Consider the following 26,388-nt stretch of genomic DNA (forward strand, 5'->3'; position numbering starts at 1 on the left):
CATGGGGATGGGCTGGTCCCAGGCCTACTGGGTCCATGGAGCAGGGCTGCAGGTCACCAATGGTGTGGAGGGTGCCCAGGCCCCAAGAAGGAACAAGTTCAAGGGGACCCCTGAAGTGAACTCCACATATCTCTCATCAGCGAGGGCAGAGCCTCAGAACCTGCACTTCTGTTGGAGGCTGTGTTGGGGAGATCTGGGCCAAGCACCCAGAGTGAGCGTTAAGCACACCTACCCTCTGGCCTTGGTCCCCCTCCCCAGGCTGCCCTTGAAAATGACAGGTGCCCGAGAAGCAAGAGACAACATGGGGCTTCCCGAAAAGAGTGGCCCCGCTTCTATACGTTGAGGTCCCACATAAAGTTCCTTAAGGAGTGTGCAAGAAAAAAGGTTGGCCACACCCGTGATTTGAACCGACTGCAGAGCCGGCTGTGGCTGAGCTGTGGAACCAGAGCTTTCCTCCCACACGTTCCCGGAGTCATGGAGAAAGCTGGGGGAAAGGCGGTCCCGCCTCCTACAAGGTAAGGACCAATCAAGCCCCTTAACCTAGTACCCAGGGCCCTTCTTGTCCCAGCCTCTGCTTACTGCCCCACCCCATCTCAGACCCCCCATCACCACATGGCCCACCCCACATTTGACTCCTGTGCCTCCAGGAGCTGGGTAAAGTCAACCTCCAATCGAAGAGTGTAAAGAGGGAAAACATAAAAGTAAAGAGGCCTCCTGGCCTTGGCAAGTTAGCACGGGAGGCACTGGACTGGGAAACAGGAAGGACAAAAAGGCACATCTCCAGGTCAGGGACAAAGGGACTGTGTAGCTCTGAGGAGGCCAGGCCCTTGGGCAGGTGCCGCCCTGGGATCAGAGATCCCAGTGTGATGGCATCACCAGGGAAGAGGCTGGAAGCAAAGCGGCAAGTTCTCCCCACATCTGTGTGTCTGCAGGACCAGCGTTCTCAGCACAACCCAGGGCCTCCTGTGAGTCCTCTCCAGGAATCCTCCCAACTGCCATTTAGAGGCAACTGGTCTGCAGGTGACGGGGTGGCCTTAGAGAGGACTCACCAGCTGGTATCAGAGCTGGGGAGCCAAGGGCGGGGGGAGGGAAGGGTTGCTCCTTCATTCTCATCGCCCCCCAGGGAGGCCCTTTTCCCCACTCTTTCCCTCAACTCAGGCCAGGGAGGGAGACAACTGTTCCTGACACGTAAAAGGACAAGGCAGACAGCCCTTCACAGCAGACCTGGGTTTAACGACTTCGCATTCTTTCCCTGCGGATCCTCACAACAGCCTTGTGAGGTAGGCAGGGGCTGCTCTCCCCACTCTACAGCTGCCAGACCCTAAGGAGGGAGGGGCTGCATGGAGCCCAGACCCCCACACAGCTCATCCACTGCTCCTCGTGTCTGCCCTGGCGGTGGTTTGTTCCCAGGTGGGCCTGGCTCTGGCACAAGGCAGAGACAGATCTGCCTGAAGCAGCATTTGTTATGGGAACCCAGAGCCCACCTGGCTTCTGGCTATGGCCTCCCCTTGATTTCCCAGCTGCCTCCAGGACAGGGTCAGCTTCCCGAGGTGGGAGAAGATGCGGGAGCTGGGGCTTTGGTCCTTGGGCACGCCCTGGCGAATGTGCAGGCTGGGGTTGCCCCTGCCCCGGAGCTCTGCAGGTTGCTCCACAGCCCGGCCACCCCCTCCGATGGCCTGCACCCACTACACAGTCATACAGACACGTCCTCGAGCCCCGTCCAGCCCACTCACACCTGTATCTGCAGATCAACAGTCCCCAGGTACACACACACCTTGTACACACACTCCTGAACACATCGTGTGTGCCCACGTGTGCCCCTGCCCTGCACAGCCACACACCTGCTGAGCAAGACCCGGCAGGTCCAATGGCAATGTCCACCACCTCGCCAGGCCCCTCTCTGCTGCCCTGAGTGCTCCCCTTGTCCTCAGTCCCACGAGGGGGCAAAGGCAGGGGCTGCCAGCAAGAGGGACACTTGCCCAGCAGGTATCCTGTGTCCACAGCAGCTCCCCAAGGCCCAGAAGAGGCAGGCCACTTCCCCACAGGCTCCTGGAAGTGGCCTCCTTAGGTCTCCAAGTAGAAATCATTCATGACCTTGTGGGTGCTGGAGCTGGCAGCCAGGTGGCCTAGATGAGTCTCTCCTCGGGCGGCACCTTGAGAACACTGTCCATCTCCAGCCGTGCCCCGGCCACCTCCTGCTGGCTCGGGCTGTAGGTGCCCTCTGACTGGCGACGCTTTCTGGCTGCCAGGATCCCTGAGAGGAGGCCCAAGAGGAGGAGGAGGAGGCAGGCGCAGGCTGCAGGCACTGCCACCTCCAGCAGTGGGAATGGCAGTGGTAGCGGCAGGCCCTTCTGTAAGAGAGGTGACAAGGGGCCTCAGATGGGGGTAGGAGGAGGCGAGGAGAAAAGGGGACACAATCAGAGCTAGTAACTGGCTTCCTTGGGAGGTAGTGAGAGACCCAGGCCTGGGGGTATGCAAGCAGGTGGCAGGAGCTACCTGTGAGAGCCACTGCAAGGGGATTCCTGTATCACAAAAGGGTTCTGCCTAGAAGGCGAGAAAACACACTTTCTGAACACCTAGTATGAGCTAAGCACAGTGCATGGGACGTCACATAAACCTTGTGATGGTGTGATGAAGTGACAGTGAGGACACCCTGTCACTTCCAGGAGCACAGGAGTCGAGTTTATTTTGTCCACTGGTGTTTCCCAAAATGCCCAGAGCAGTGCCTGCACATTAGGCACTGGACAAGTAGGTGAGAAAACAGGCTTTGCACAGATTCTCCAGACACGTGACTAGGTGGTGGCAAGCCAGGACTGGCACTCCTCCGTCTGCCCCCATTGCCACACCACTATTCTTCAGACTCAGATTCCAGATGGAGGTCCTTCTGTCACAGGCCAGGCTGGGCCTCAGTGCCCGGCCTTGCCATTTGGCCGCCTCCTCCCCACAACAAAGTCATTCAATCTGAGGCAATGGGGACCTGATCCTTCCCCCACCCTGAAGGGTGACCTGGTGTTTTAAACAGACTGACCTGGCTGGTGATAAGTTCAGAATCCAGCAGGGCCAGCCCCCCACAACCAGGGAGGCTCAGACTAGGCTTGGCTTTAGGGGACCCTTGTCTCTGTCTCTCCAGACTCCCAAGATGCCCCCATCAAAGACTCTACAAGGTTGGGATTCTAAAGTCCCAAGTCACAGGATTTCAGAGCCACAGGTATCCATCCCTCTGTCCCAGGAGGCCTCTCAGACCACGGTGACCCACCCCCCAGCAACCAGCCCTGAAGAAGGGTCCCAAGGCTGTAGAGAAAAGTTGGTCCCAGCCCCAAGTGGACATCACCAGCCTCTATCCTGGGCACTTCTGGGGGAGCTGTAAAGCCATTTCCTCCCTCCACCCTGGGGGGAGGTTGGGTAGGGGAGCCAGAGGCTGTAAAAGTTCAACTTGAAAGGAAACATTCCCCAGAAGCAGAGGGGATTTGCAGGTTTATGACGGGGCTGCCAGAAGCCTGTGGAGATCAAGGCTCCTGCCCAGGCCTCTGCCTGCATCCCCTCCAGCCAGCACCCACTGCGGGCTCACTGCCTGCTGGGCCTGTAGGGCCTGCCCCTCCTTTGGTGGGGAGGGGGCCAGAAGGAGGTTCAAGCTCAAGCTGACTGGGGCCCCTCTTCAGCTGAGCCTCCCTGTGGTCAGGGGCTGCTACCTTCATGGTGGCCAAACCCAGTCTGGCTCAGAATCTTGGGCTCCTCTAATCTTCCTCCTCTAGAATCCTGCTTCCGAAACCACTGGAGATTACAGGCTCTTGTGGTCACCAACCTAAATCCCAGAATTTCAAAATCCTTTGGGCCCTGAATCCTGTCTCAGATTGGACTTGGACGATCCCAACTGTTTCACTGCCAGTCCCCAGAGGGATGGTGGGGGCTCCCAGGCTCTCCCTAGAGTGGAAATGCCTCAGTGTTGGGGGGCATGGAAAGGACCTGAGTCTCCCTCTCCTGCTGCTGCCCACCCCACCACGGGGTTGGTCCAGGAACAGCTCCACAGGTGCTGTGCACACACATCCCCTCCCTGCCAACATCATCTAATAAAGTCCCAAACGGGGCACCCCCAACCCCTCGGGCACTACTCACCACCACTTCGCAGAACTGGCCAGAGAACCGTGTGCCACAGATACATTCATACACCCCACCAGCTGCCCGGCAGGTGCCCCCATTCAAGCAGGGGTTGGCTGCACAGGGGACCTGACACCTGGGAAGCAGAGAAGAGGGAGACATAGAGAAAGCTGCTCCCTCCCACGCTGCCTCTTGACCTCACGCCCACCCCGCTTTATTTAGCTCCTCAAACCTCATCCACAGGCATCAAAGCTCATGCATCCACTGTCCCCATGCACTGTCCTCACCTAGCTGGGCCCTGCAGGTGACTGATGCTGCATGTGGTCTCCATCACCTGCCACCCTCCTGGGCCCCGCATTCATGACTGAGAGTGGCTCACTCCACCAGAAACACGGGAGGGCCTGCTGTGTGAAGGCCCTGATCGTGTGAGGGCTGCTGGGTGAGGGCTGCCGACTCTGTCTGGAGTGGGCCCAGAACCTTCACCTTTACAGTCTCCCAGGTGGGCCTGACTCAGGTGAGCTTCACAAGGGACTCTAAGGAACACCACCAGGCAACTACTTCCCCACAGGGGCCTGCATAACAGAGGATGGTAATGGAAGCCCCAGAAGGAAAGAGCTGGAGTGACAGGTGAACTGTCTGGGACTGTGAGAACAGTGAGGGCTCAGAAGGTGAGCACCCCATTTCGCCTGCCATGCGCACGCCCCACACTCACTGGGCCCCCCAGGCCTCAGCCCCCACACCCACCTCTGGCCAGCAAAGCCCTCCTGGCAGCTGCAGTTGGCACCCCGAGGCCCAGCCTCACATGGGCTGCCATTGAGGCAGGTGAGATTCAGGCTGCATTCCTCTGGCAGGACAGGCAACCTGGGGAGAAAGTACAGAGGCTGGAAGGGCTAGATGCCTGGGGACTGGCGCACATGCCCACCTTGTGACGACAGGTCACCTGAGCCTCTGTGCTGTCATCTGTGGAATTCAGGGCCCACCTCCTGCAGACCCCCGTACCAGTCATGAAAGTGGTGTGTGAGAGGCACGGGGTGAGAGGGCTGTCACTCTGCTGCTCCAGCCCCATCCCCCCAGGGGTTCAACCTCTAAACCCAGGCTGGGAATCTTTCCCATGGCTGAGTCCTTGGAGAAGCTGACAAAATGAAGACTCTCCTTGGAACAAAAGCACACACCGAAACATAAAATTCGGGCCTGATATTCCTTGGGGGTTAGGCAGGGAAGTCAGGCCTCCACAGACAACCCTCCATGAGCTTGGCTCCAAAGGGAGTGGGGCATCAATTCCATACTGAATAGGGGACCATCTCACTCCGCCCACAACCCAGGGGATTAATGGGAGTGAACTCAGTGGTGGCGGCTGAGTTTTCTTCCAAGGCCAGCTCTCGGTTAACCACCCGCCTTCCCTCCTCTCCGCGCCCCACCCTCCTCAGATGACAGCAATGTTTATCTGAAATTCAAATTTACTGGGTGTCCTGTATTCTATCCGGCAAGTCTAGGGGACTGTGGTTCCCGTTTCACAGATGAGAGCACGGAGACTCAGAGAAGGGACGCGGCCGGCCCACAGCCCCAGTGCGTGGGCAAGCTCTCACATTCTCGGTCCCGCCCACCGCCCCGGGGTTCCCGCCCTCCCTTCCCACCTCTACCCCGGGTCACCCACCGACCCCGCGGGCCCCGCCACCGCACCTGCAGCGCGGCCCAGTGAAGCCAGGCCGGCAACGGCACTCGAAGCGGCCATCGGGGCCCGCGTGGCAGCGGCCGCGGACGCAGGGTGCTGAGCTACACGGGTCGGCGCGGGCCTCGCAGTGCGGGCCCTCCCAGCCCGGGCCGCAGGCGCAGGCAAAGGAGTCGAAGAGGTCGCGGCAGTCACCGCCGTGCAGGCAGGGCGAGGGGACACACACGGGTTCGCCTAGGCAGCCGAGGCGCAAGGCCGGCGCTCCGGGCCAGGCCGAGAAGTGCTCTCGGGTGCCGGGGGCCGCGCCGGGCCGAGGGCGCGCCAGGGGCAGCGGGAGGCCGCCGACCGCCACGCGGCCCAGGCAGCCCGTGAAGTTCTCGGCCAGCAGGATGCGGGCGGCGCCCGGGCCTCGCAGGAAGGCCAGGTCGCCGGCCAGGCCTCGGAGCGCCACGGGCGTCGCCGCGCCATCCAACCACAGCAGCCAGCGTGATGCAGTGGCCGCGGGGCGCTCCATGGCCAGGCTCACGCGGTGCCAGGCGCCGTCGTCCACGCGCGGCCCAGGCGCGGGCAGGACCGCACCGGGCGGGCCGTGGCCGCTGTGCACGCCGGCCGCCAGCGAGCCGTTGCGTATCGCCAGCCAAACGGCGGCAAAGGCGCCCGCGGCAGCACGCAGCAGCCCGGCCTCGGAGTCGCGTGTGCGGAAGGCAAGTGAGAGGCCGCTGAGCGCGGGCCCTGACGATGCGTTGTGCCCACTGAACGCGACAGCGGGACCTTCGCGGAACGTGGCTTCAGCCACACCTGCAGGGAGTGGAAACGTCGGTGATGGCATACCAGCACCCACCCCACTCCAGCCCCAGCGCGCGGGTGGTACCATCTGCCGCCCCACTACCCCTCCTCCGGCCCATCGAGTGGCGGGCACGAGTGGCTACCTGTTATCTAATGCCAGGAACTGCGGCCCCGCCACCGTCGCTTCCACCCTCACAATTCCCTACACCCAGACTGCCCTCCGGGACGCAAACCAGGTAATAATACCCCGCCTTCCCCCGGAAAAATCGGCCCCCTTTCCTCCTCGGTCAGTTGCCTCCTCTCTCATCACTGAGGCTTAATCTTCACTGCTGTTAAGTCATCTTTTTTAAATGCAGATTTTTGAGATGTTGATCATGCATTTTAATGAAAATGAAACGCACTCAGCTCTTTAAAATGCTAATCACGTCCTTCACCTGCTTAAAACCCTCCCGCGGCACCCCGCTGCCCTACGGAGAAAGACCGGAGCCCTCTGGCCTAGCATTCAAGGCCCCTGGCAACCTCTCCACCCCAATACCTGTGCTCGTGTTGTAGTTGTTCTCATAAAACTCAGGGCCTTTCCCCCTCCCAGAAATGCCCCTCCCTGTGCTGAGTCAGTCTTATTTGCTCTTGAAAACCTAGCGAATGCTCCCTTCCTCCAGAAAGCCTGTCCCTCTGGATGCAGTGGCCCAGCCACACTAGTGTGGAACGGTTGGCATCCTGGTCCACTATGAGCTTTGAGGAGAGGGGTGGGATCTAACCCAGCTTGGGAGTCCAGCACCCAGCATGTGAGCTGCCCAGGGCACACACTCACAGACAAAGCCATCAGGGACCTCCTCACAGGTGGCAGGCAGGAGGCAGGGCTGGCCAGGACACCACAGCTGCTGGGCACACGTGGGCCCCGTGAAGTTGGTAGGGCAGGTGCAGTGGAAGTCATTCCAAGTGACCAGGCAAGTCCCACCATTGAGACAGGGGTCAGGCTGCAGGAGAATCAGGACAGGGATTGGCTCAGGCCTGGGGTAGCATCAACCCACCGTAACTATCATTGCAATGGTTCTTAATTGAGCCCCTACTATAGACACGTTACCTCCTCACAAACAGTAAGGAAGTTACTATCACTGTGTTTCCCTGACAATAAGACCTGGCCGGACTATCAGCCCTAATGCGTCTTTTGGAGCAGAAATTAATATAAGACCCGGTCTTATTTTACTTTAATATAAGACCAAGTCTTTAATATAATATTATATAATATAATATAATATAATAATATAATACTGGGTCTTATATTAATTTTTGCTCCGAAAGACACATTAGAGCTGATTGTCTGGCTAGGTCTTATTTTCGGGTAAAAACGTCATCTCCGTTTTACAGATGAAGAAACTGAGGCCCAGAGAGAAGCCACTTGCCTGAGTCACTCAGCCAATAAATAGAGGAGCCAGAGTTCCCACCCAGGCTATTCCAATTCCAGGGCCAGTGCTTTGTTCGTGAGCCAAGGGGGTCCCTGTTCCCCAAGCAGTTCCTGCATAAAGTCTTAGACAGCACTTGCCTGGGTCAGGGGGTCTGTCTCAGACAAGCACTGGGAGAGAGGCATGGGGACCACCTGAGGGCAAGGGGAGCTGGGCCAGAGAGATAAATATGAATCCTGCACTGTTACTCTGAGGGGGACCTTGGGCAGGGTGCTTTCCTCACCAGTAGAAAGACATGCTAACCCCGGAGACACAGGCTACCCACCCTTTTTCCAGAGCACTCACACTGCACATGTCCTCAGAGACACAGCCCATGGTGAGGTTCCAGGACTGCCTGCTGCCCAGCTCGCTGGGCTGGCTTGAGTTCCCCAGTGACGGTGGGAAGAAGGGCAGGTGGAGGTCATTGAGTCGCAGGTCCTGGAGGCAGCCTCGGAAGGGCCCACCCCAGGGGTGGGCGTCAGCAGGGAGGAGCCTCCCACCCACGTGCACCTGCTGCCCTGAGCCCTGCAGCTGGTCAGGCCCGAAGCTGAGTGTTACCAAGCGGCGGAGCCCGTCATCCCAGCGCCCAGGAAGCACCAGAGCAGTACGGCCCCGCACCTCCACCCGGATCTGGCCCTCGCTCAGGAAGACTGTCAGGCCAGCCACCGAGTCGTTGGCAAGCTGGAGCAGCAGGCCAGCAGGTTCCCGAGTGCGGAGCAGGAAGGACACAGTGAGGTTGGGGCCTGGCAGCTGGTGGAGCAGGAAGGAGGCAGAGCTCAGGGTGCCCCCCAAGCCGAAGGTGGCAGCAGGAACCTCTGCAGAGAGAGAGGGAGCCAGGCATGAGGCCTGGGGCTGGGGGGAGGCACAGCCTCTGCCATGGGGCCCCCCTGCCTTGCTCCTCACCATAAGCACATGTGGGACCACTATAGGGCCGGGGGCACTCGCAATGGAAGTGAGTCCACAGGTCCACGCAGACCCCTCTGTGGGCACAAGGCGGAGGCTGGCACTGTTCACGGCGCTCGCAGTCCAGAAGGACATTGTCCCCAAGATCCTCAGGTAGCAGGAGGTGCCCATCCACACGTACGTCCTGGAGGCAGCCTGCAAAGGCTACGCCACCCAGCTGGACAGAGCAGAACCCGGCAGGCGTCGGAGCCATGGAAGCTGTAGGACCTGGGACCACAGGGCTGGAGGCCACACAGAACGTGGCAGGGCAGCTCTCATGCCAGAGCCGCAGCTCCAGGACCCCTAGGCGAAGCGTCACCTCCACTCGGTGCCAGTGACCATCATTTAGGGCCAGGTCTGGCAACCTCAGGACAAGTACAGCGTCACCGTGGCTCCAGAGTGTGGCCTGAAGTGTGGTCCCCACCAATGCCAGCTCCAAGCTGACATGGGTATCAGTGCGAGTAGCCAAGGCACCAGCAGGTACTGTAGTGCGAAATCTCAGTGCCAGACCCAGGGAACCACCAGCAGATACTGATGCCCGCACAGGGTTCCCAGCCACTATGGAGAAGGTGGTATTCTGGCCACAAAAAGATCCATGGGTACCAGGTGGGCAGCGGCAGACATAACTGTGGACTCCAGACTCGAAGGTAGGGATGCAGGTGGCAGCCAGTGGACAAGTGTGGCCCTGGCAGCCAGTGAGCTGCACGGAACAGTCATGCCCACCCCAGGCCTCCAGACACCAGCAGATGTAGCCCGCCACAGTGTCATCACAGGTCCCACCGTGGAGGCAGGGCTCCGACAGGCATTCGTCCACATCTTCCTGACATGTCAGGCCTTTGGGAGAGACATGACCAAGGCTCAGCACCCAACGCTGGAACCACAGTCTCGATCCAAAGCTTGCATGCCTCTTGGGATGGGGACCTCATTACCTATCAACCAAACCAATTCGCAATTCCCAAAGGATTTCTCATGGTCCTCTGACGTCCCCGGAGGCTGGAATCCAACATACCCCTTTCTCTATAGTGTCTGGTGAGTCTCTATGCCCTGTGGATTCAATCCCCTAAATACTCTGCAATCCATCCTTTCTCCCACCTCACTTCACCTGCTTCACCAGCTCCCTGGACCACAGTCTAGCGTCCTCCAATTTGTCTGACTTCAGAACCTCATCTACCATCCATCTCCACTAGCAGCCAGAGATCTATTTCTAAAGGATCACCTGGCCAGATTCCTCTGCCGCTTAAGGTCCAACCACTCACCCTGGCCTGCGAGATCCCTCATAGGCTAGGCTCTACCAGGTACTCGTCTCGCCTTGCTTCCTACAAACCTTCTACTGCTTGTTCCTCTAAGCTTTTCCTGGAAAGACCTGCCTCTGGGGCTTTGCTCATACTGTTCCCTCTGCTTGGAATGCCTCATCCTCCACTACCCTGCCTTTCAAACTCCTAGTCATCCTACAAAGGCCAAACTCAACGGGCCAGTCCCCGAGGAATCTTTCCCTGACTCCTCACCACAAGCTACTGTGTCACTCCCAACTCCTTGCCCACTCCCAGGCACAGCACCCCAGAACCCTGTGTTGATAGTACCTATTTACTCAGCTGAGAGCTCTTCCAGGGGCCAGACTCCGTCCTTGGTACCCAGCAAAGAGCCTAGCATGGCTTTTGTGGCAGAGTGATGAAACGGAGGAGCGAGTGAAGGCGGGTGTGCACATCTGTGGTTCTCCGAGTAGCCCCCAGGCTCTAACCTCTCAGGCCCCCTGCCCAAGGCTGTGAAGGGGCCACCTCATCCTCCCCTCCAGGAGCTCCCACACCAGCTGCTCTGGCCCCAGCTCTTGTCAAGAGGCCACAGTCCCACCTCAGCTCAGCTAGAGCCTCCACAAAACAACTAAGACTAGCCCTGCCCTGCATCCCAGCTGGAGGAACCTGGGCCCAAAGAAGCCACAGGATTTGAATCCTGGCCCCAGAGGGCCCACAAACAGCAGTCTCCTTCTGAGGACAGCTGGCTCCCCCACCAAAGCCACAGTTCTCCATACCTGCCAGGAGCCACATGCCCCTTAGGAAGGTCAACAGAGCCCGCGGCCCCATTGCATTTCCCCACAGGCTGAGAGAGGGGGAAATGCAGAGCTCCCTGCCCGGCGTCCTCCTTCACAGCCAGCTCAGGAATGCCAGGCACTGGCCTCCCTCACGCCCAGCACGACCCAAAGGGAGGACGGGGGTGGACAGTGGCAAGGAGCCCAACCCCGTAGCCAGGGTTCCCCTCCTCATCCCTGACCTTAGAAGTCTTACCTCCCCCTCCTGCTGACACACTGGGGAACTTCTCTAAAGCCTCCATCGCCTCATCTGTAGGACGGGGATTTAAACCCTTACCTCCTGGGGCTGTGGTGAGAATGCTCTTCAGAGGCAGGGCGTGCTTGGTGGGCTCACCGTGTGCCAGGCACCTGTGGGGCAGGACTCAGGAACTTTTGCCCACAGGGGCAAAAAGATGGACTTTCAGGGCCCCCAAGGGAGTTGGCCGCCCAAGGGTGCAGACAGTGAGCTCCAGTGTCTTTGGGGGGGGGGGGTGAGAGTGAAAGGGACGGTGATGCTCACCACCTTCTTTCCCTGGGCGGGGGAGCTGTCTGTGCCCAGGCACCCTGCCAGGGAGAGGAGGCAGTGTGCCTGAGCAGGAATGCGGGCCGTGTGGGGGAAGTGTCACAGGCATTCCAGAGGAGGCAGGGACACTGGGTGAGTGTGTGAGGAGCTCCTTGGGTTCACCAGCAGCTGAGTGGAAGGATGTCTATGTGTCTGTGCATCTGCTCTCCCCAGGCTTTCTGCACCCACAACTCCTGCCCAACAGGCCCCAGTTCTCCAAAGGTCAAGCTCATCCTTCTCCAGACACTGCCTGCCTCCAGCTATCCATAATACGCCCCTCCTTTTTCATCCTCTGTCCTGGCCAAACTGCCTCTATCCTCCTGCAGGCCCCTCGGCCTCGGCCCAGCCCTTTGATGTCAGGAGTCTCGGGCTGTCATTGCCCATTGCTCCGCACATTGTCCCAGACAACCTCGACCACCCATAGCCACAGCTGCCAGGATTACACTCCTCACCCTCCATCTCTGCCTCCAGCCCAGGCCGTCTCCTGGGCCCCAGACCCCAGACCAACCAGCCTCCCCCCAGGTTCCTCTCTGGGGTGCTCCACAGACACCTGGAGTTAGTGTGGACATCGTCCTCCACCCAACGTCATCCAGGACAGAAACTCAGCCGGCATCCCTGACCCCCCCATTCACACCTGGGTACCCCTCAGGACCTGTTGTCTGTCCCTCCTAAATATCTCTCAACCTAATTGGTTCCCTCCATTCCCACCTCCAAAGCCCAGGTCCCAGCTCGGTCCCTCTTAGCTATGACCTGGGCCACTGCACTCACCTCTTCCCTAATTTCCATGCCCCTCATCAATCCTGCCTCCACGTATCAGCCAAAGGAAACTTTGCACCCCTGGCCCACCAACTCCGACCTTGTCCTGCCCCAGTGCCCACCCCATCCCCAAGCACCTGTGTAGCCATTTGGACAGTGACACTGAAAGCCATTGGGCAGGTCCTGGCAGCGGCCTCCACTGAGGCATGGCCCTGAGGCACACTCGTCCACGTCCACGCTGCAGTCGTCCCCTGCAAGAGGCCCAGCTGTGGTTCCCACCCGTGCCCTCAGAGCCAAGAAAGGCCCATTGTATAGCTAGGGAGGCTGAGACCCAATGAGAGGAGCTTGAACCCAGCCCAGCATCCCTCGCTGCATTTGGACACTGGCAGACCTGCTATCCTGGAAGCAGACAGAGAACTCACCCTCAAAGCCCGGCGGGCAGCGGCACAGGAACCCCGCAGCATGGCGGAAGCTGAAGGCGCCGGGGAAGGCGGCCTGGATGCCCCCATAGAGGGCCGGGTCGGAGCGCTGCAGACACTGGCCCCCGTGCTGGCAGGGTCCTGCCGCACACTCGTCATCGTCCACCTCGCACTGATCGCCGCTGTAGCCTGGGGGACACACATGTGGGCATCAGGTCACACAGGGTCACAGGGCAGTACCCCTCCCCTGCCGCCAGGCAAGCCCTGGACCAGGCTGGGACAACAGTTCAGGATATGGTCCCGCGTACTCTGAGGGAGGGACACATACAGCACAGTAGGAATGACCATGGCAGGCGTCATCAGCTCAGCATCATCTTACTATTACTAGCAACCACCTTGCACGTGCCAGGCGATGTGACAAGGCTTCGTGAGCTTTACACCTTGACCCGCCTCACCACAACCCTGGGAGCGGGTGCTATGATGAGCCCTACTTTGCAGATCAGGAAACAGAGAAATTGCAGTCACATGCACACCCTCTGCTTGGTCCACTAAGGGCGCGTGCGCACAGGGGCACACCGAACGGGCCGCCCCAGGCCGCGCCCACCCCGCCAGCCCGCGCCAGCGCACGCACACACGCACCTGGCCAGCAGAGGCAGCGGAAGCTCCGGAGGCCCTCCAGGCAGGACGCGTTGTGCGCGCAGGGCGCCGACGCGCACTCCAGCACCTCCTGCTCGCAGTGCACGCCCTCGTAGCCCGTGTCCGCGCAGTCGCACCGGAACCTGGAGCGAGCCGCGCTCAGCTGCAGCACCCCTGCCTCCACCGCGTCCCCCACCCACCCCGCAGCCTCTCCACCTTTGGGCACCAGGCTGCCTGCTCACCCGTTGACCTGGTCGTGGCACACGCCCCCATGCGCGCATGGCTGACTCTGGCATTCGTCCAGGTCCAGCTGGCAGCTGGCGCCTCCGTAGCCCGGCGTGCATACGCAGCGGTAGGAGCCCACCCCGTCCAGGCACGAGCCCCCGTGCAGGCAGGGTGACGAGGCGCACTCGTCAACCTCCACCTCGCAGGTCAAGCCTGGACAGGGTCGAAAACAGAGAGAGTGTCACCCAGGCCGACTCAAACCTGCTCCACTTACAAGGAGTGGAAGGTGAGGATCCAGAGAGAATCCCTGGGTCCATTCATCCAGAGCAGGTGTTTCTCGCACCAGCAGTGGTACGGGGGTAAAAACAAGACAGACATCCCTGCCGCTTGAGCTCACAGCCTTCTAAGCCGGGAAATGGGCATAGGTCAGTGTTGACTAGATGAGGACCGCTTTTTAACTTGATAAACTCAACAGTGAGAAAATACTGGATCCTGTGGAAACAAGAGCCAGGATATTGGCCTGGGAAATTGGGAGTCAGGGAAGCCTTCCTGGAAGAAGAGCCTTTTGAAGGACGAGGGTGGTGCATTCACTGGACTAGGAAGGGAGCTGTGTGAGCAGTTGGATTCCAGAGAGACTGTTGGTAAAGACCTGACTGGGGCCAGGCGTGATGCCCTAGGGCAGGGTTCAGGGAGTGCAGGGAGCTAGGGGGAGGGTGGAGGCGAGGCAGGGGTGGGAGGTGACGGGGCCTTGGGGGCCGGTAACACAATCTGGGCTTATCTGAAAAGTTTTAAGCAGCTGAGGTACACGGTTCTATCTGCATTTTAGAAAGCTCAACCTGCTGGCTTTGAAGAAGGTGTAAGGATGGACCCCGGAGAGGGACATATGCGGCAGGAGATGCTGGAGTAAGGTAAGCAACGCCTGGCTTTTCCTGCATTGTCTTGCCTTTACAACTTAAAGTCCAAGTCCCAGGAACCCTCTCAGTCTCGGTGACACCCAGATGACTGGGTGGTCCTCAGGGGAGGTGGCTGTGCAGATGAAGGGAGGTTGAGAATCTCAGTGTGGAAATGTACTGCTGAGTTCATCATGGAGCCACCATGTGATTGTAGACTCCGGTGGCCCTGCCCCTGCCCCCTAAGTGGGATTGGTCATGGAGGGCCAGGAGCCCAGCTGGCTCCAGCTGGAACCTTACCCCCTCCCCGCCTCAGTGAGCACAAAACACAGCCCCTCCTTCCCGTGACCCCCCACTCTTCCCGCCCCAGCCCCACTCCCACCCTCTGTGCCAGGGGGAGCCAGGCCCAGGCTGCCTGGAATCCTAACCTCCCCCGCCTGGCTGGGAACGGAAGGAGGAGGAGAGAAATGAGTCATGGCAGACGCTGCCCCCACTCACATCTACAACTCATCCAGAATGTGTTACCCAAAGTGTCTGAGCACCACACATCCAGGTGCACACACACCTGCTGGCACTCACATACGTACCGTACGTTTAGCACAGACACATTCAGTGAGCACAGACACCTGCAAATACTGGCAGACACATAGGCCCGTTACGTGACCCCACTCGCATATACATAACTAACATATCCAGACACAGAGACTCTCAAATGATGAGAGAGACCCATGGAACCCATTTCCAGAGTTCATTTTCATCTGTGTGCTAAGATCCATCTCTTCACTGTAAGCCCCCACCCCCAGTCTATGCCCATTTCTCTGAAGTGACCTCAGACTGCCTTCTGCCCTCAGAGCGTTGTATGAATTCAGGGTTGAAGTGGAACCCGGAGTGTCTATACCACAGGCCCCCAACTGTGCTAGACCTAGACTCCTCGCAGGCTGTCCCCAGCTTGCCCTCCTTCCCAGGCGGGCACTCCGATGCTCTGGCCTTGGAGCATGGATGGGACTGGGATACGAGCATCCTCTGGAAGAGGGAACTCGCGTTTCCTCAGTGCCAGCACTTGTATATACATTGTCTTCCATGTCCCACTGGAGAAGCAGGGGTGTGTGTCTACATTACAGTTTGAACAAGATCACCAGTGTCTGTGCTAGAGCTTTGAGGGCTACATGGAAGGGAGGGGATCCACTTCACAACCTGAACCATCCCAGGGTGCTCACACTCTAGAACGGTCAGATGAACCGACTGTCTACCATATAGCCCAACACAAGTCTGGAGTGAGTAGATGCTAGAAATACTGTCTAGCTATGTCCTCATTAAAGGCAAACCAGGCACGTCTGCACTGTATTCCCATCAGGGATGCCTGAGGGGTGTCTCCACCCCTAGCACCAAGCAGAACTCTAGAAGGGTCTGAACTAACATGTGTCTAGTGCTTGTTACGTGCCAGGCACCACACCAGTACTTGCACGTCCATGCTCTCATCCAGAGCTGCCAGGTCAGCCCGAGAAGCATCAACTCTGTAGCAAGACCCAGAGTGGCTGTACCCTAGAGCTGCCAGGATGCTCGGAGGGCATGTGTGTGTGTGTGTCTGTACTGAAGTCAAAGCTGAATTTGTGACTTCACACTCTGAGCCACTGATGGAATCAACATTACAGACCTCCTCCAGGGATAGCCAGGGCCATTACCTGCATAGCCAAGGGGGCAGTGGCACTCGTAGCGATCAGCCAGGTTGCGGCAGGTAGCTCCGTGGTGGCAGGGCCGGGATGCACATTCATCGATGTCCAGCTCACAGCGCGGACCCTGGAACCCAGGCACGCAATAGCAGCGGAAGTGGTTGGGATCTGGACCCTGGGGCACACACAGAGCACCGTGGTGGCAGGGCTGGGTGGCACAGCCCTGAGGCTCCGTGGGCCCACATGTGTAGCCACCACTCTCCGTAGCCTGGCACTCGGTTCCTGGAGTGCATGGGTCTGAGGCACAGGCATGTGGTATCGCCGAAGGTACCGTTCCTGCAGAGAGAGGACACTGGCTGGGCAGGGGGTCCCGGGACACGCCCCTCCCCGCACTAGCCCATCCCAGACCTGGGAGACAGAAAGCAGCAGGGATTTGTCTATACTCAGCAGGACAGAGGGAAGGCCAGAGGCTCTGGGTCCCAACAGGCTATACACATCTGCACCCGGAACAGGGAACAGTTTCAGGAGCACCTCCATAGCAGAGAAACAGGACTTGGGCTGCCTGGCTCCAGCACAGGGTTATCAAGCGGACTCTTACCCTGTGAGCTCTGTGCTCCACTGTCTCAGCGCCCTTTGAGGCAGGCTCTGTCACGCCCATTTTACAAGAGGCAGATCGAGGCTCAGGACAGAAAGTGAGGGCTTGCCTGAGGCCACACAAATAAGTGCTGGGACAGCCTTCCAGATGTGTCCACTTGTTTCACCTCCACTGGGTCTCCTCTGGGTCTCTCGTCTGTGGCCCACTCCCTCTCAGAAGACCCAGGATGAGGGCTCCTCCCACTGCCCCCTCCGCTGCTCCTGCTGGGGGTCTGGTAACTCCATCCATGCGTGAAATTGGAGATGGAAGACTTCAAAGGCCCCTCTGCCCCCCTCCTCCCACCCTGCCTGGCTGGCCTGGGAACTTCTCCCAGGATACCTGGCCCTCACTGGACCCCCATCAGCAATTGTCTGAGCAGCCGGCCTGGCCAAGATCACAGGGTACAGGGCAGGTATTGAGACCTGCTGACAACACCTGACTGCATTGCTGTGCTGCCTGCCCCCTCTGTTAGAGGGTCACCTCCTGATCTGGAAGCCAAGCCACAGGGCCAGCCTCACCCCTTCCTCGCTCCTAGCCTGTCTATGTAACGCTGGGGTGAGGACTCAGGCTTTGGAGTAAAACAGCCCTGGATTCAGATACCAGCTCAATTACTAGCTCTGAGACCTTGGGCAAGTGGTTTCTCCTGCTGAGCTCCATTTCCCAGTCTGAAAAGCGGATGATACTAGTTGGTGCCTCACAGGATGTATTAGGATTCAGACTCGGCTACTGCAGTCAAGGGCCCACTCGAAGGAACTCAGTAAGTGATGGGGGAGGAGGAGCTGCCCGTGAACAGGAGGCACCCCCCACCTGGCGCTCTGAGAGGCGCCCCTTCCCCATCAGGTTGTCATCCAGACACTAACCAGGCCCTGCACCTCCCCTCCCCCACCCTGGTGAAGACCCCCAGATAAGGCTCTGCGGCTTCTCAGACGTCATCCACATTCCACTCAGCAGGGCTGTCCACTGGCTGACCCCCACGCTTCCCAGCCAGGGCCAAGCAGGATAGGGGACAGAGTGATGGAGATACTGATCAGTGGACCAGAGGGAGAACCCGGCAGGCAGTCCCCCCACCCCCAGCCCCCAGAGCCCCCAGTACAGCTCAACACAGCTCACTCACTCCCAGACCAGGCGGCCCTAGTGCCCACCCAGGGTCAGGCATGTGGCAAGGGGACAAAGAGTCTGAAACACTGTCAGGCCAAGAGGACCTTCGAAGGCTCTGGGTGCCACAGACCCTCTCTGCCCACTATTCCCCTCCCCAGCTCGGGACATCCATTCTAGCCCCTCCCCCAAGCATGGTCATTGGGGTGAGGCCAGGGGCCCCCTGGGCCTCTCCGAGGAGCTTATGGGCAGCCCGCCCTTCCCCCACCCCACTCTGAGCCTCCGTGGCTGATCAATTTAGAGCCAGGTCCCCTAGGCTTAGATGCTCTGATGGGGGTGGGAAGATGGTCTGATGAGGGTGGGAGTAAATGGCGCTCTCTCAGGAAAGGACACAGGTATGGGGACCGGACAGACCAGGCTTGTATCTGAAATGCAAACGATGTGGGGTGTTGTGAGGAGCCACCCAGGTGACATGAGTGAAGCCCTGAAACCCCGTGGGCCCTGAGGGAGGACTCTGGCCATTGTGATCAGGGTCTGTGAACACAGCCCTGCTCAGGAGGAGGAGCTCAGTAATCAGAGCTCCCGCGTGAAGGGCCCTGGCTGCTGGGTCTTGTGCCAACAGGCCCTTCTTTTAATCTCAACAAGGCACCGCCCGTCATCTGTGTGGCCCAAGGGACCCCACCCCAAACTGGAGCTTTGCCCCCTTCCCCATTTAGAGACCTCTATTTCAGAGCAGATGGGACCAGGCTAGGGAGACAGCTCCTGGGGGGAGTGGGGAAGGTGCTTTATTTCTGGGAGCAGGTGGACCGTGACCCCAAATCAGTTGGAGTCCCAGGAGCCAGTCCAGCACTGGGAGGAAGGGGTTCCTCCAGTCAGAACCAGGCAGAGAGGGAGGGAGCTGCCTGTCCCAGGAGGCATGCAGTAGCACCCAAGTCTGCACGTGTGGGACAACTATCTCTCTCACGTCAACTCAATCTTCGCATTTACCTGAGGAGGTACCGTTATTCTTGTTTTACAGTTGGGGAAAGGGAGGCTCAGAGAGGAAGCACAGCCCAGGAGGGCTTGGAATCCAAACCCAGGTCTGGCTGCTGCAGAGCCACCCAGGGCAGGGGCCTGTATTAAGAATACCCATTCCTGGACCCCCGTCCCCTCCAGATCTAGAGGGTCAGAACTGCTGGACCTGGGGCCCAAGAATCTGCATTGCAACATGCTCCGTGGGGATTCCTTTGCACACTGAGGCTTGGGAACCGCTGACCCAGGGTTCTCTCTCCCAGGAATGAGCCCAGGAGGCCAGGGCAGTCCAGGGCTGAGAGGCGAGGTGAGGGTGGCAGGCAGAGGAGGGACTGTTCCCCTGGCCAGGCTGGAGGGGCGTGGCCTGTTGCCAGGGTGACGAGGGGCCTGTGCTTATCTTTACAAATCCTTCCTGACCTCTCAGGCTGCCTGGGACGACCTGGCAGGGGAGGGATTAACTGACACCCGCCCCTCCCCTCGCCTCGGACCTGCCGCCCTGTCCTGGGAAGGCCCAGAACACTCCTGGAAGGGAAGCTTCTCCATGGGAAGGACAGGGTTACAATGACAGCAGCCATTCCCTGAGTGCGTACTACGTGCTGCAGGCTGGGCTCTACATCTTGCATCCATGATTACATTATTGTATTGATTCACACTGAAAGAGGTGGGTGCTGTTAAACAAACTTCTGTTTTTCTAGCTCAGAATGGTCATAGACTTGCCCAGGATCATCCCTCAAAAAGCTAAGAATCAGATCGTCTCCAGACATCTGAGAGATCCACTTGTTCCCATGCATGTGAAATTCCCACTTGGCAAACTCTAAATTGCCACCCGTGGACTGTCATTCCAGCCCAGCCTCACCCAGGCACTGGCAAGAGTCTCTCTCCAAAGGCTTGCACAAGAGTAAGAATGGAGGTTCCAGCATCAGCCTGGGCAGAGGCAATCTTTCCTATCTGTGCAGAATCCAGCTGTTCGCAATCCCACTGGGCATCAGGCCTCACTCCACGCTTAGTGACTCCTACTTTCTGGGCACTTCAAACGGGCCTAGTGATAACTGCCAACAACTGATGGGAAGCGTTTACTGAGGATGCGTTTTTGGGAAGCTTCTGGTCTTGACAAGATAAAAAAGACTATTTCTAAGAAGCAACCCAAGATCTCCTACGATGTGCTTGTTGGCTCCTGACATAAAGAAAAAGCACTGTTCATCTAATATCATTTGACCCTAAGGCTTGGGCTGAATAACAGTCTAGGACAACACAATAGGGTTTATAAACACTGCCTCAGAGCCACCAGAAAGGCTCCATTATTCTAACAAGACAGGAAAGTGTGGAACACTCTTACAAATGTTTACCCCTTGAGATTAAAAGGCATAATTTTGATAACAGTAATCACAACAGTAGTTGTCACGGATTCACAGCCTACCTGGTGCCACTGGCACCTCCCAGGGTTCCCAAACGGTGGTCTCAGAGCACGGGGGGCCAAGGAGGCACTTCCTGGAGTGAGGTTAAGGGAGCAGGTGGGGCTCCAGCCTGGCCGCCCAGCAGGCCACTTTTAACTGCATCATTTGTAACTATTAGTGGGCTTCCAGCTTCTGTCTGAAATTTCCTTTGGAACTGGGCATTCCATGTCAAAGCTAAGCTGGAGAACCGCTGCATTTTCTCATCACATTCTGGGGACAGCGCTGGGACTTAGCTGGTTCGTCCCTTCAGACGGACGCACAGAGAAGTACATAGACCTTTGTGACATGCCGGCCCTGCCACCTACCAGCTTTGTGACTCTGGGCAAGTTCCTGACCCTCTCTTGGCCTCGTTTCCCTTCTCTGTAAACTGGGTGTATCAGAGCTGACCTCATAGGGCTGTGGTGAGAATTAAATTCGATCGTGTTAGTCCAGTAGCATAGCACCTGCCACGTAGTGGCTGCTGGTATTTTTTATTCATTCAACAAATCTTTACTTGGGTACAAACACTGACTCTCCAACAAATCCTGACATTGGGACATATGTGTGTGTTCCTGTGGTCCCTGCCTCTGTCCTGCAGGCCCCCCACCCACCCCCAGCTCTGGTTGGAGGAGGGGCCAGACTTGGGGACTGGCTTGCTGCCCCTTTGTCAGCCAGGCTCCCTGGCGTTCTGGGAGCGGGAAGGGGTAGGAGAGCCCAGCGTGAGGCATTGTACTCTAAGATGCTTAGTCTTCTCCTAGCAACCAGTGGGGCCTTTGAGGCAGAGTATGCTCAGGATGGAGGGGCCCAGCTCAGGGACTGGCAGGGTGGGTAGCAGAACCAGGGGCCCAGGGCCTCCAGAACCCCCATCCCTTCTGGAATGGAAATTGCTTCTCAAGTGACACAATCCCTGGGCCCTCTCTTCCTGGCAGTCAGGCCTGGGGTACTGGCATTCAGAAATGCTCATCCTGCAGTGTCCCCACCCCAGCTTTCGGGGATCCCCAGGGAGAGGGGTTCCCTGTACAGAAATCGCAGAGGAAAGGCTGCCTCTGGGAACCCCAGCAGGGCTGTGAGGGGGGTGTACATCAGAGTCCATTCCCTTCCATAACATCGATCTTTGCTTTCACTCTGCCTCGCGGTTCATAGGAATGAGCATATGAGTGTTATTGGTGGGTGCCCGCACATGTCGGGGTGTGTGTGTAAGTGCACGTGTGGTGGGTCTACATGTGCCTGTGGACACCTGTTCATGTGGTAGTGTGTGCCCTTGTGCATGCCACCAGTGTGCAGACGTGTGTGTGCACATGTGTATGTGTGTGTAGGGGCAGGTGTGCACTGTGTTTGCACGTGTGTGTGTGTGCACTATAGGACAAGGGACAGACACCACGTCCATAGACCAGGATTTTATGCCCCTCAGTACAGAGAGCAGAGAGCAGGCCCCAGCACCTCTCACTAGCCCCAGATTTGCCGGGGGGCCCAGCTCATGAGTCCCCATCCCTCTCTGAGTTTCAGTTCCCTCCACAGCAAACCAAGGACCTCATCCTCCCCAGGGGCCCTGCAGAGAGGAGGACATAAAGGCTTTGTGAGCCAGGACCCATGAAAGTCAGGAGGAAGGAGGAAGGCCCCAGGTAGGGGCCTGGGAGGGCTTGACCCCACAGCCTGAGGAGGTGGAGGCTCCCCAGCCTTGGTGGAGCTCAGGCCACCTCCTGCTTGCCTCCTTCCTCCAGCAGTGGTGGTGGGGGCGGGGAACTTCCCAGTCCTGGCCGTGTAGCTATAGTGACCAAGACAAAGTGTCCCCTAGAACCTGCAGGAAGGATTCCAGGCCCCAGCACACGTGAATCCACTTGGACAAAAGCAAAATCTCCTTGGCAAATGGGGTCTGGCTTTGGGAACCCCTTTCAGCTTGGCCTGAGAATGCTAGGGACCCCTCCCTAGCATTGGTGGTCCCAAGGGCCCAGTTACTCCCTGAGGATCCCAGAGCACCTGCAGCCCCCAGTGCAGGCAGGGCTATGGCACAAATGGGGGGATGCAAGCAGACACCCGCTCTCCTGGATCTCCTTCCGTTTCTCCAACACAGTCACTAGGCTGGGGTCTGCTGCCCACCCCAGGGCCCCATGACACAGTTCAACCCACTTGACAACTTACACCCCACAACTCAAGCCTGGACACAGCCTACCACACCCAGAAAGCTTCAGACACAACTCACACTCACCCGGTATAGTTCATCCTGCCTCACAACTTCAACACACCCCACCTGTACCCCACAACTCAGCACATGACTCACAACAGAGTCCCCAAACTCAGGCCTCACCACAAAATCAGACTGCCCAGCGCCAACACCCCTCCCAAGACTCCCAGCCCACCCCATTACCCAGGTCACAGCTGGCCCACAAATCCCCTCACAAAGCCCCCTGACACGCAACAGCCCCCAAGTCCCAGGGCACACGCGCCTCCACACAAGTTCCAGGGGCCTACAACAACGCACCCCTCTGCACCCCACAACTCAGCCCACAGTCAGGCCGGCACCCACAGGGACAGCCCAGGGCCTGGGGTGTCTGCTTTGGGAGACAGACCATGCCCCAACCCCCCAAGGCTTGTTCCCCAACTCACCAGCCAGGAGGGCAAGGGCCGGAGCCCAGAGCAGCAGCAGCAGCAGCAGGAGCAGGAAAGGGGCTGGGAGCCTGGGCTCCCGGGTCCCAGGCCTGGCCAGCGCCATGGCAGCACGCCTGCTCGGAGGCTATGGGAACAGGCGGTCTGGCTGGCTCCGCACCCCCCTCTCCCTCCAACCAGCACTAATGCTGTGGACAGAGGCCCAGCCCCTCCCTCCCTCCCCTCCCGCCTCCTTCCCAGCCCAGGCTGCTCCACCTCCAGGATTGTAGAGGAGGGTCTGACCCACCCCAGTCTCCCCAAGGCCCCGGGCTCCAGACAGGCGTCGGGGCCCCTGTGGGTCTGACCTTGTCTCAGTGCCCACCACTCTCTCCCTCCAGACGCCCCACATACCCCCCAACCCCTTCTCCTCCCACCTCTCAGGTTGTGCTGCCTCAGCCTCCTCAGAGAAATGTCTGTTCTGTGGGGCTATTCTTCTCACCAGATGATGCGGCTACTCCCGAGTCCTCGGCTATCTCACCCTGCTGGACCACCCCCACCTCCTCCCAGCCTGGGCCTCCCTCCCCAGCCCAGGCCTGAGCATCCAGTCCGTAGCCTCCCAGACCTCTGCCTGCTCAGAAGCCCCAGCTCCTCCCACTCAGCTGTTCCTTCCCAATGCTCCCACCTGAGCAAGGGACCCCCGACCCTGCAGCCTGATGCCTCCTTCCCCTCCTCACATTCAGTCAACCACCAGCTCATGGTAACTCTTTTTTCTCAATGTCCCTTGGTCTTGCGCTGCCATACACAGCCCCTGTCACCATGGCCTTCAGGAAAAGGCTCCTGTCTCCCTTCACCTTCACCAGCCAAACTGCACCTTTTCCGTTTCTCCCCTTTGGCCTAGATCTTCACTTCTGCTGTTTGCGACTCCAGAAACTTCACTGTAATTCAAGGCAGCCCATTCTATTGAATGGTAGCTCTCACTAAGCAAGCTTTCCTGCTCCCCTGCTGGGAAGTCTTTCCTGTTGTCTAACCTCACAGTCTCCTGCTGCACTTGATGTTTGCTTGCTCCAGGCTGGAGAGGGCAACGTTGTTTGGATGGAGAGGAGTTCTTCAGGGGACCTAGACCCAGGAATCCTGGTCATCCCAAAGGCACTACAACATCAAAAATCAGCCCGTTCTTCCACTGCCCTCAGCACAGGGGAGGGAGAATCCTCTTGCTGAAGGGCTTCCTTAACTTGGCCCAACTCAGTGACTACGGATTCAGGACACCAGGCCCTATGCTGGGCTCTGCAATGTGTCCCTGATACCTGGAGGGTACAGTCTGGAGAGACAGACTTGAGCAGCGATGGAGGGTGCTCTGGGCTGTGCCAGATGGGTGGGCAATTATCCCCAGAAGTTCAGGGGAGGGAGCAAGGGGCATCGCACAGGGCATGGATGGCTGGTGGTAATACTGGTCCCCCAATCCGGGTAAGGGCTCAGAGAGGGAATCAGAGGCCTGGGGGTCCCCTTGTCCACACCCCTGTCCCGAGTCTTGTTCCCTCTGCGGTGAGGGTTGCTCCTTGATTTCTAGGTCCCTCCTCCCAAATCGCCTTTAATTCCCTGCCTGTCACATACAACACGAGCTGCCCCACCCACATGGAAGTCCCTCTTGACTCCCAGGAAAGCATAGGCCCTTCAGCTAAATAGATCCAGGTTTGAGCCCAACTCTACCGCTGATCATGGAGTGACTTCTGTACAGGGCTACCTTCTCTGGGCCTTAGTTTCCTCATTTGTAAAACGGGAGTAGTAACAGTTCCCACCACGTAAGGTTTTACAATAGCCCTCCTTAACACAGTTTTGTTTCTCGCAGCTTCAAAGTCCCATGGTCAGCCGCAGTCTGAAAATCTTAAATGGAAAATTCAAGAATAAACAATTTGTAAGTATTAAATTGCATGCCATTTTGAGTACCTGAATTCATCTCATCACTTAGGCATTGTATCATCTCATGTCATCACAAGAACAGTGAGTACAATAAGGTACAGTGGTACCTCAGTTTTCGAACGTAATCCGTTACGGAAGACCTTTCGAGTTCTGAAACGTTCGAAAACCGAGGTGCAGTTTCCCATAGAAAGTAATGCAAAATGGATTAATCCGTTCCAGACCTTTAAAATCAGCCCCTAAAACTGCAAATTTAGCAGGAATTTCACTATTTAATGATACCATAGATCCATAAAATTTATGGTGTTCATAAACCGAAATGTTCGTCAACGGAGACGTTCAAAAACCAAGGTACCACTGTATTTTGAAAGAGACCACAGTCACATAACTTTGATTACCATATATTGTTACATAAATCTTGTTTTATTAGATATTCTTGTTAATCTCTTACTGTGCCTAATTTGCAAATTATGTTATCATAAGTATATCTGTATAGAAAAAACAGTGTATCTAGTGTTCAGTACGGTCGTCAGACATCTATTGGGGGGGGGTCTTGTACCCTCAATGGGGGACTGCTGTGAGCTGAAGTGGCAGTACAAGTTCTCTATTCTGCTTCTCAGAGATTTCCAAGAGAGCCAAGCAGCCCCAAGGGGCGAACAGGGCGATGGCAAGGCTCTACAGCCGCCTGGGTCTCTGAAGATGCAGACAGAAACACTGGAGCTTTTAAAACGAACCCCAAGGTCAGAAGGGCGCCAGGTCCGGAGCCCATCCCAAGCCCCCTCCCAACCCTGTCCTGCAGCCGCCGTGCGCCACCTTGTGGCAAAATATGGGACCATATTTCTTCAGGCCTGACCTCACCGGATCTCTGAGGCCTTTCCCACTATCTCCCACTCCCTCCAGGCTTCACCCCTGGCTTCCCTTCTACTTTCCTGGCTGTTCCTTGCTCTCTTTCCTCCCAAAATGTTGGGGGTGTGTCAGGGTCTGCTCCCAGTGCCCTGCCCTTCTCACACCTCCCTCCTTGGGTGTACACGTCCGTGCCCAGGGTCTCTCACGAGCTCTCCACCAGTGGTTCTTAACCCTGTTTCAAATACCTTGGTAACAAATATTTTGTGTCATCACCCTGTTACCTTGAAGGGAAATGACATACATATGCATATAATTCCCAAAAGAAAACCATCCCAGGGCTCCAACTGAAATATCAGCGCAAGCCATTCATTATAGGCTAATGGTGACGTGCACAGACACTGGTTCAAATCCTGGCTTTTACACTTCCCAGCTGTGTGACCTTGGGTAAGTCACTTAACCTCTCTGTGTATCAGTTAGCTCCCCAGTAAAAATAGGATTTTTTTTTCTGTGCAGTGCTTTACTGCATAGAGTTGTTATGAAGATTAAACAAGTAATTATTCATGAAGCATTTAGAACAGTGACTGGCACATGTTAAGTGATAAGTGAGTTTTGGTTAAACTAATAAGGAAAGTAATTTAGGATGATGTGTATTTCAAGCAGTAAATACTTTTATTGACTCCACTAGAAGACATAATAAAATAACGAGAAGATTGTGCCT

The 26,388-nt window shown here is 57.6% G+C and overlaps 1 protein-coding gene and 1 long non-coding RNA gene across 4 annotated transcripts; one reads left to right on the forward strand and one right to left on the reverse strand.

The window, feature by feature from the left end:
• Nucleotides 1–1,212: 1,212 nt before the first annotated feature.
• On the reverse strand, nt 1,213–23,085 carry CRB2 (crumbs cell polarity complex component 2). 3 transcript variants are annotated; one of them, XM_074330975.2, is made up of 13 exons: nt 22,932–23,085; nt 16,167–16,490; nt 13,612–13,807; nt 13,373–13,512; nt 12,737–12,922; nt 12,452–12,565; nt 8,896–9,768; nt 8,299–8,807; nt 7,362–7,527; nt 5,776–6,562; nt 4,840–4,956; nt 4,114–4,231; nt 1,213–2,351 (listed from the first exon to the last, which is right to left on the reverse strand). In XM_074330975.2, the coding sequence occupies exons 1-13, from the start codon at nt 23,035–23,037 to the stop codon at nt 2,127–2,129; spliced, it is 3,861 nt and encodes a 1,286-aa protein (XP_074187076.2). In that variant the 5' UTR covers nt 23,038–23,085; the 3' UTR covers nt 1,213–2,126. The 3 variants fall into 3 exon arrangements, with proteins under 3 accessions (XP_074187076.2, XP_088649306.1, XP_074187077.2); XM_074330976.2 differs by lacking the exon at nt 1,213–2,351 and adding an exon at nt 2,384–3,802; XM_088793180.1 differs by lacking the exon at nt 12,452–12,565.
• On the forward strand, nt 13,745–25,337 carry LOC148754951 (uncharacterized). The gene is made up of 3 exons (XR_016019340.1): nt 13,745–13,880; nt 14,421–14,502; nt 24,757–25,337. It is a non-coding gene; the product is annotated as an uncharacterized LOC148754951 (long non-coding RNA).
• The last annotated feature ends 1,051 nt before the right edge of the window (nt 25,338–26,388 follow it).

The sequence above is a fragment of the Rhinolophus sinicus genome, chromosome 16 (assembly GCF_057876585.1).
Source record: "Rhinolophus sinicus isolate RSI-liver-muscle chromosome 16, RSI-T2T, whole genome shotgun sequence".
Classification (NCBI taxonomy): domain Eukaryota; kingdom Metazoa; phylum Chordata; class Mammalia; order Chiroptera; family Rhinolophidae; genus Rhinolophus; species Rhinolophus sinicus.

Coding starts and splice junctions, on each gene's coding strand:
- CRB2 (XM_074330975.2), bottom strand. CDS start 23,037: ATGGCGCTGGCCAGGCCTGGGACCCGGGAGCCCAGGCTCCCAGCCCCT. Junction 13,513..13,611: donor TGCCACGACCAGGTCAACGG/GTGAGCAGGCAG, acceptor GGCTCGCTCCAG/GTTCCGGTGCGACTGCGCGG. Junction 12,923..13,372: donor CCGCTGCCTCTGCTGGCCAG/GTGCGTGTGTGC, acceptor TGTGTCCCCCAG/GCTACAGCGGCGATCAGTGC.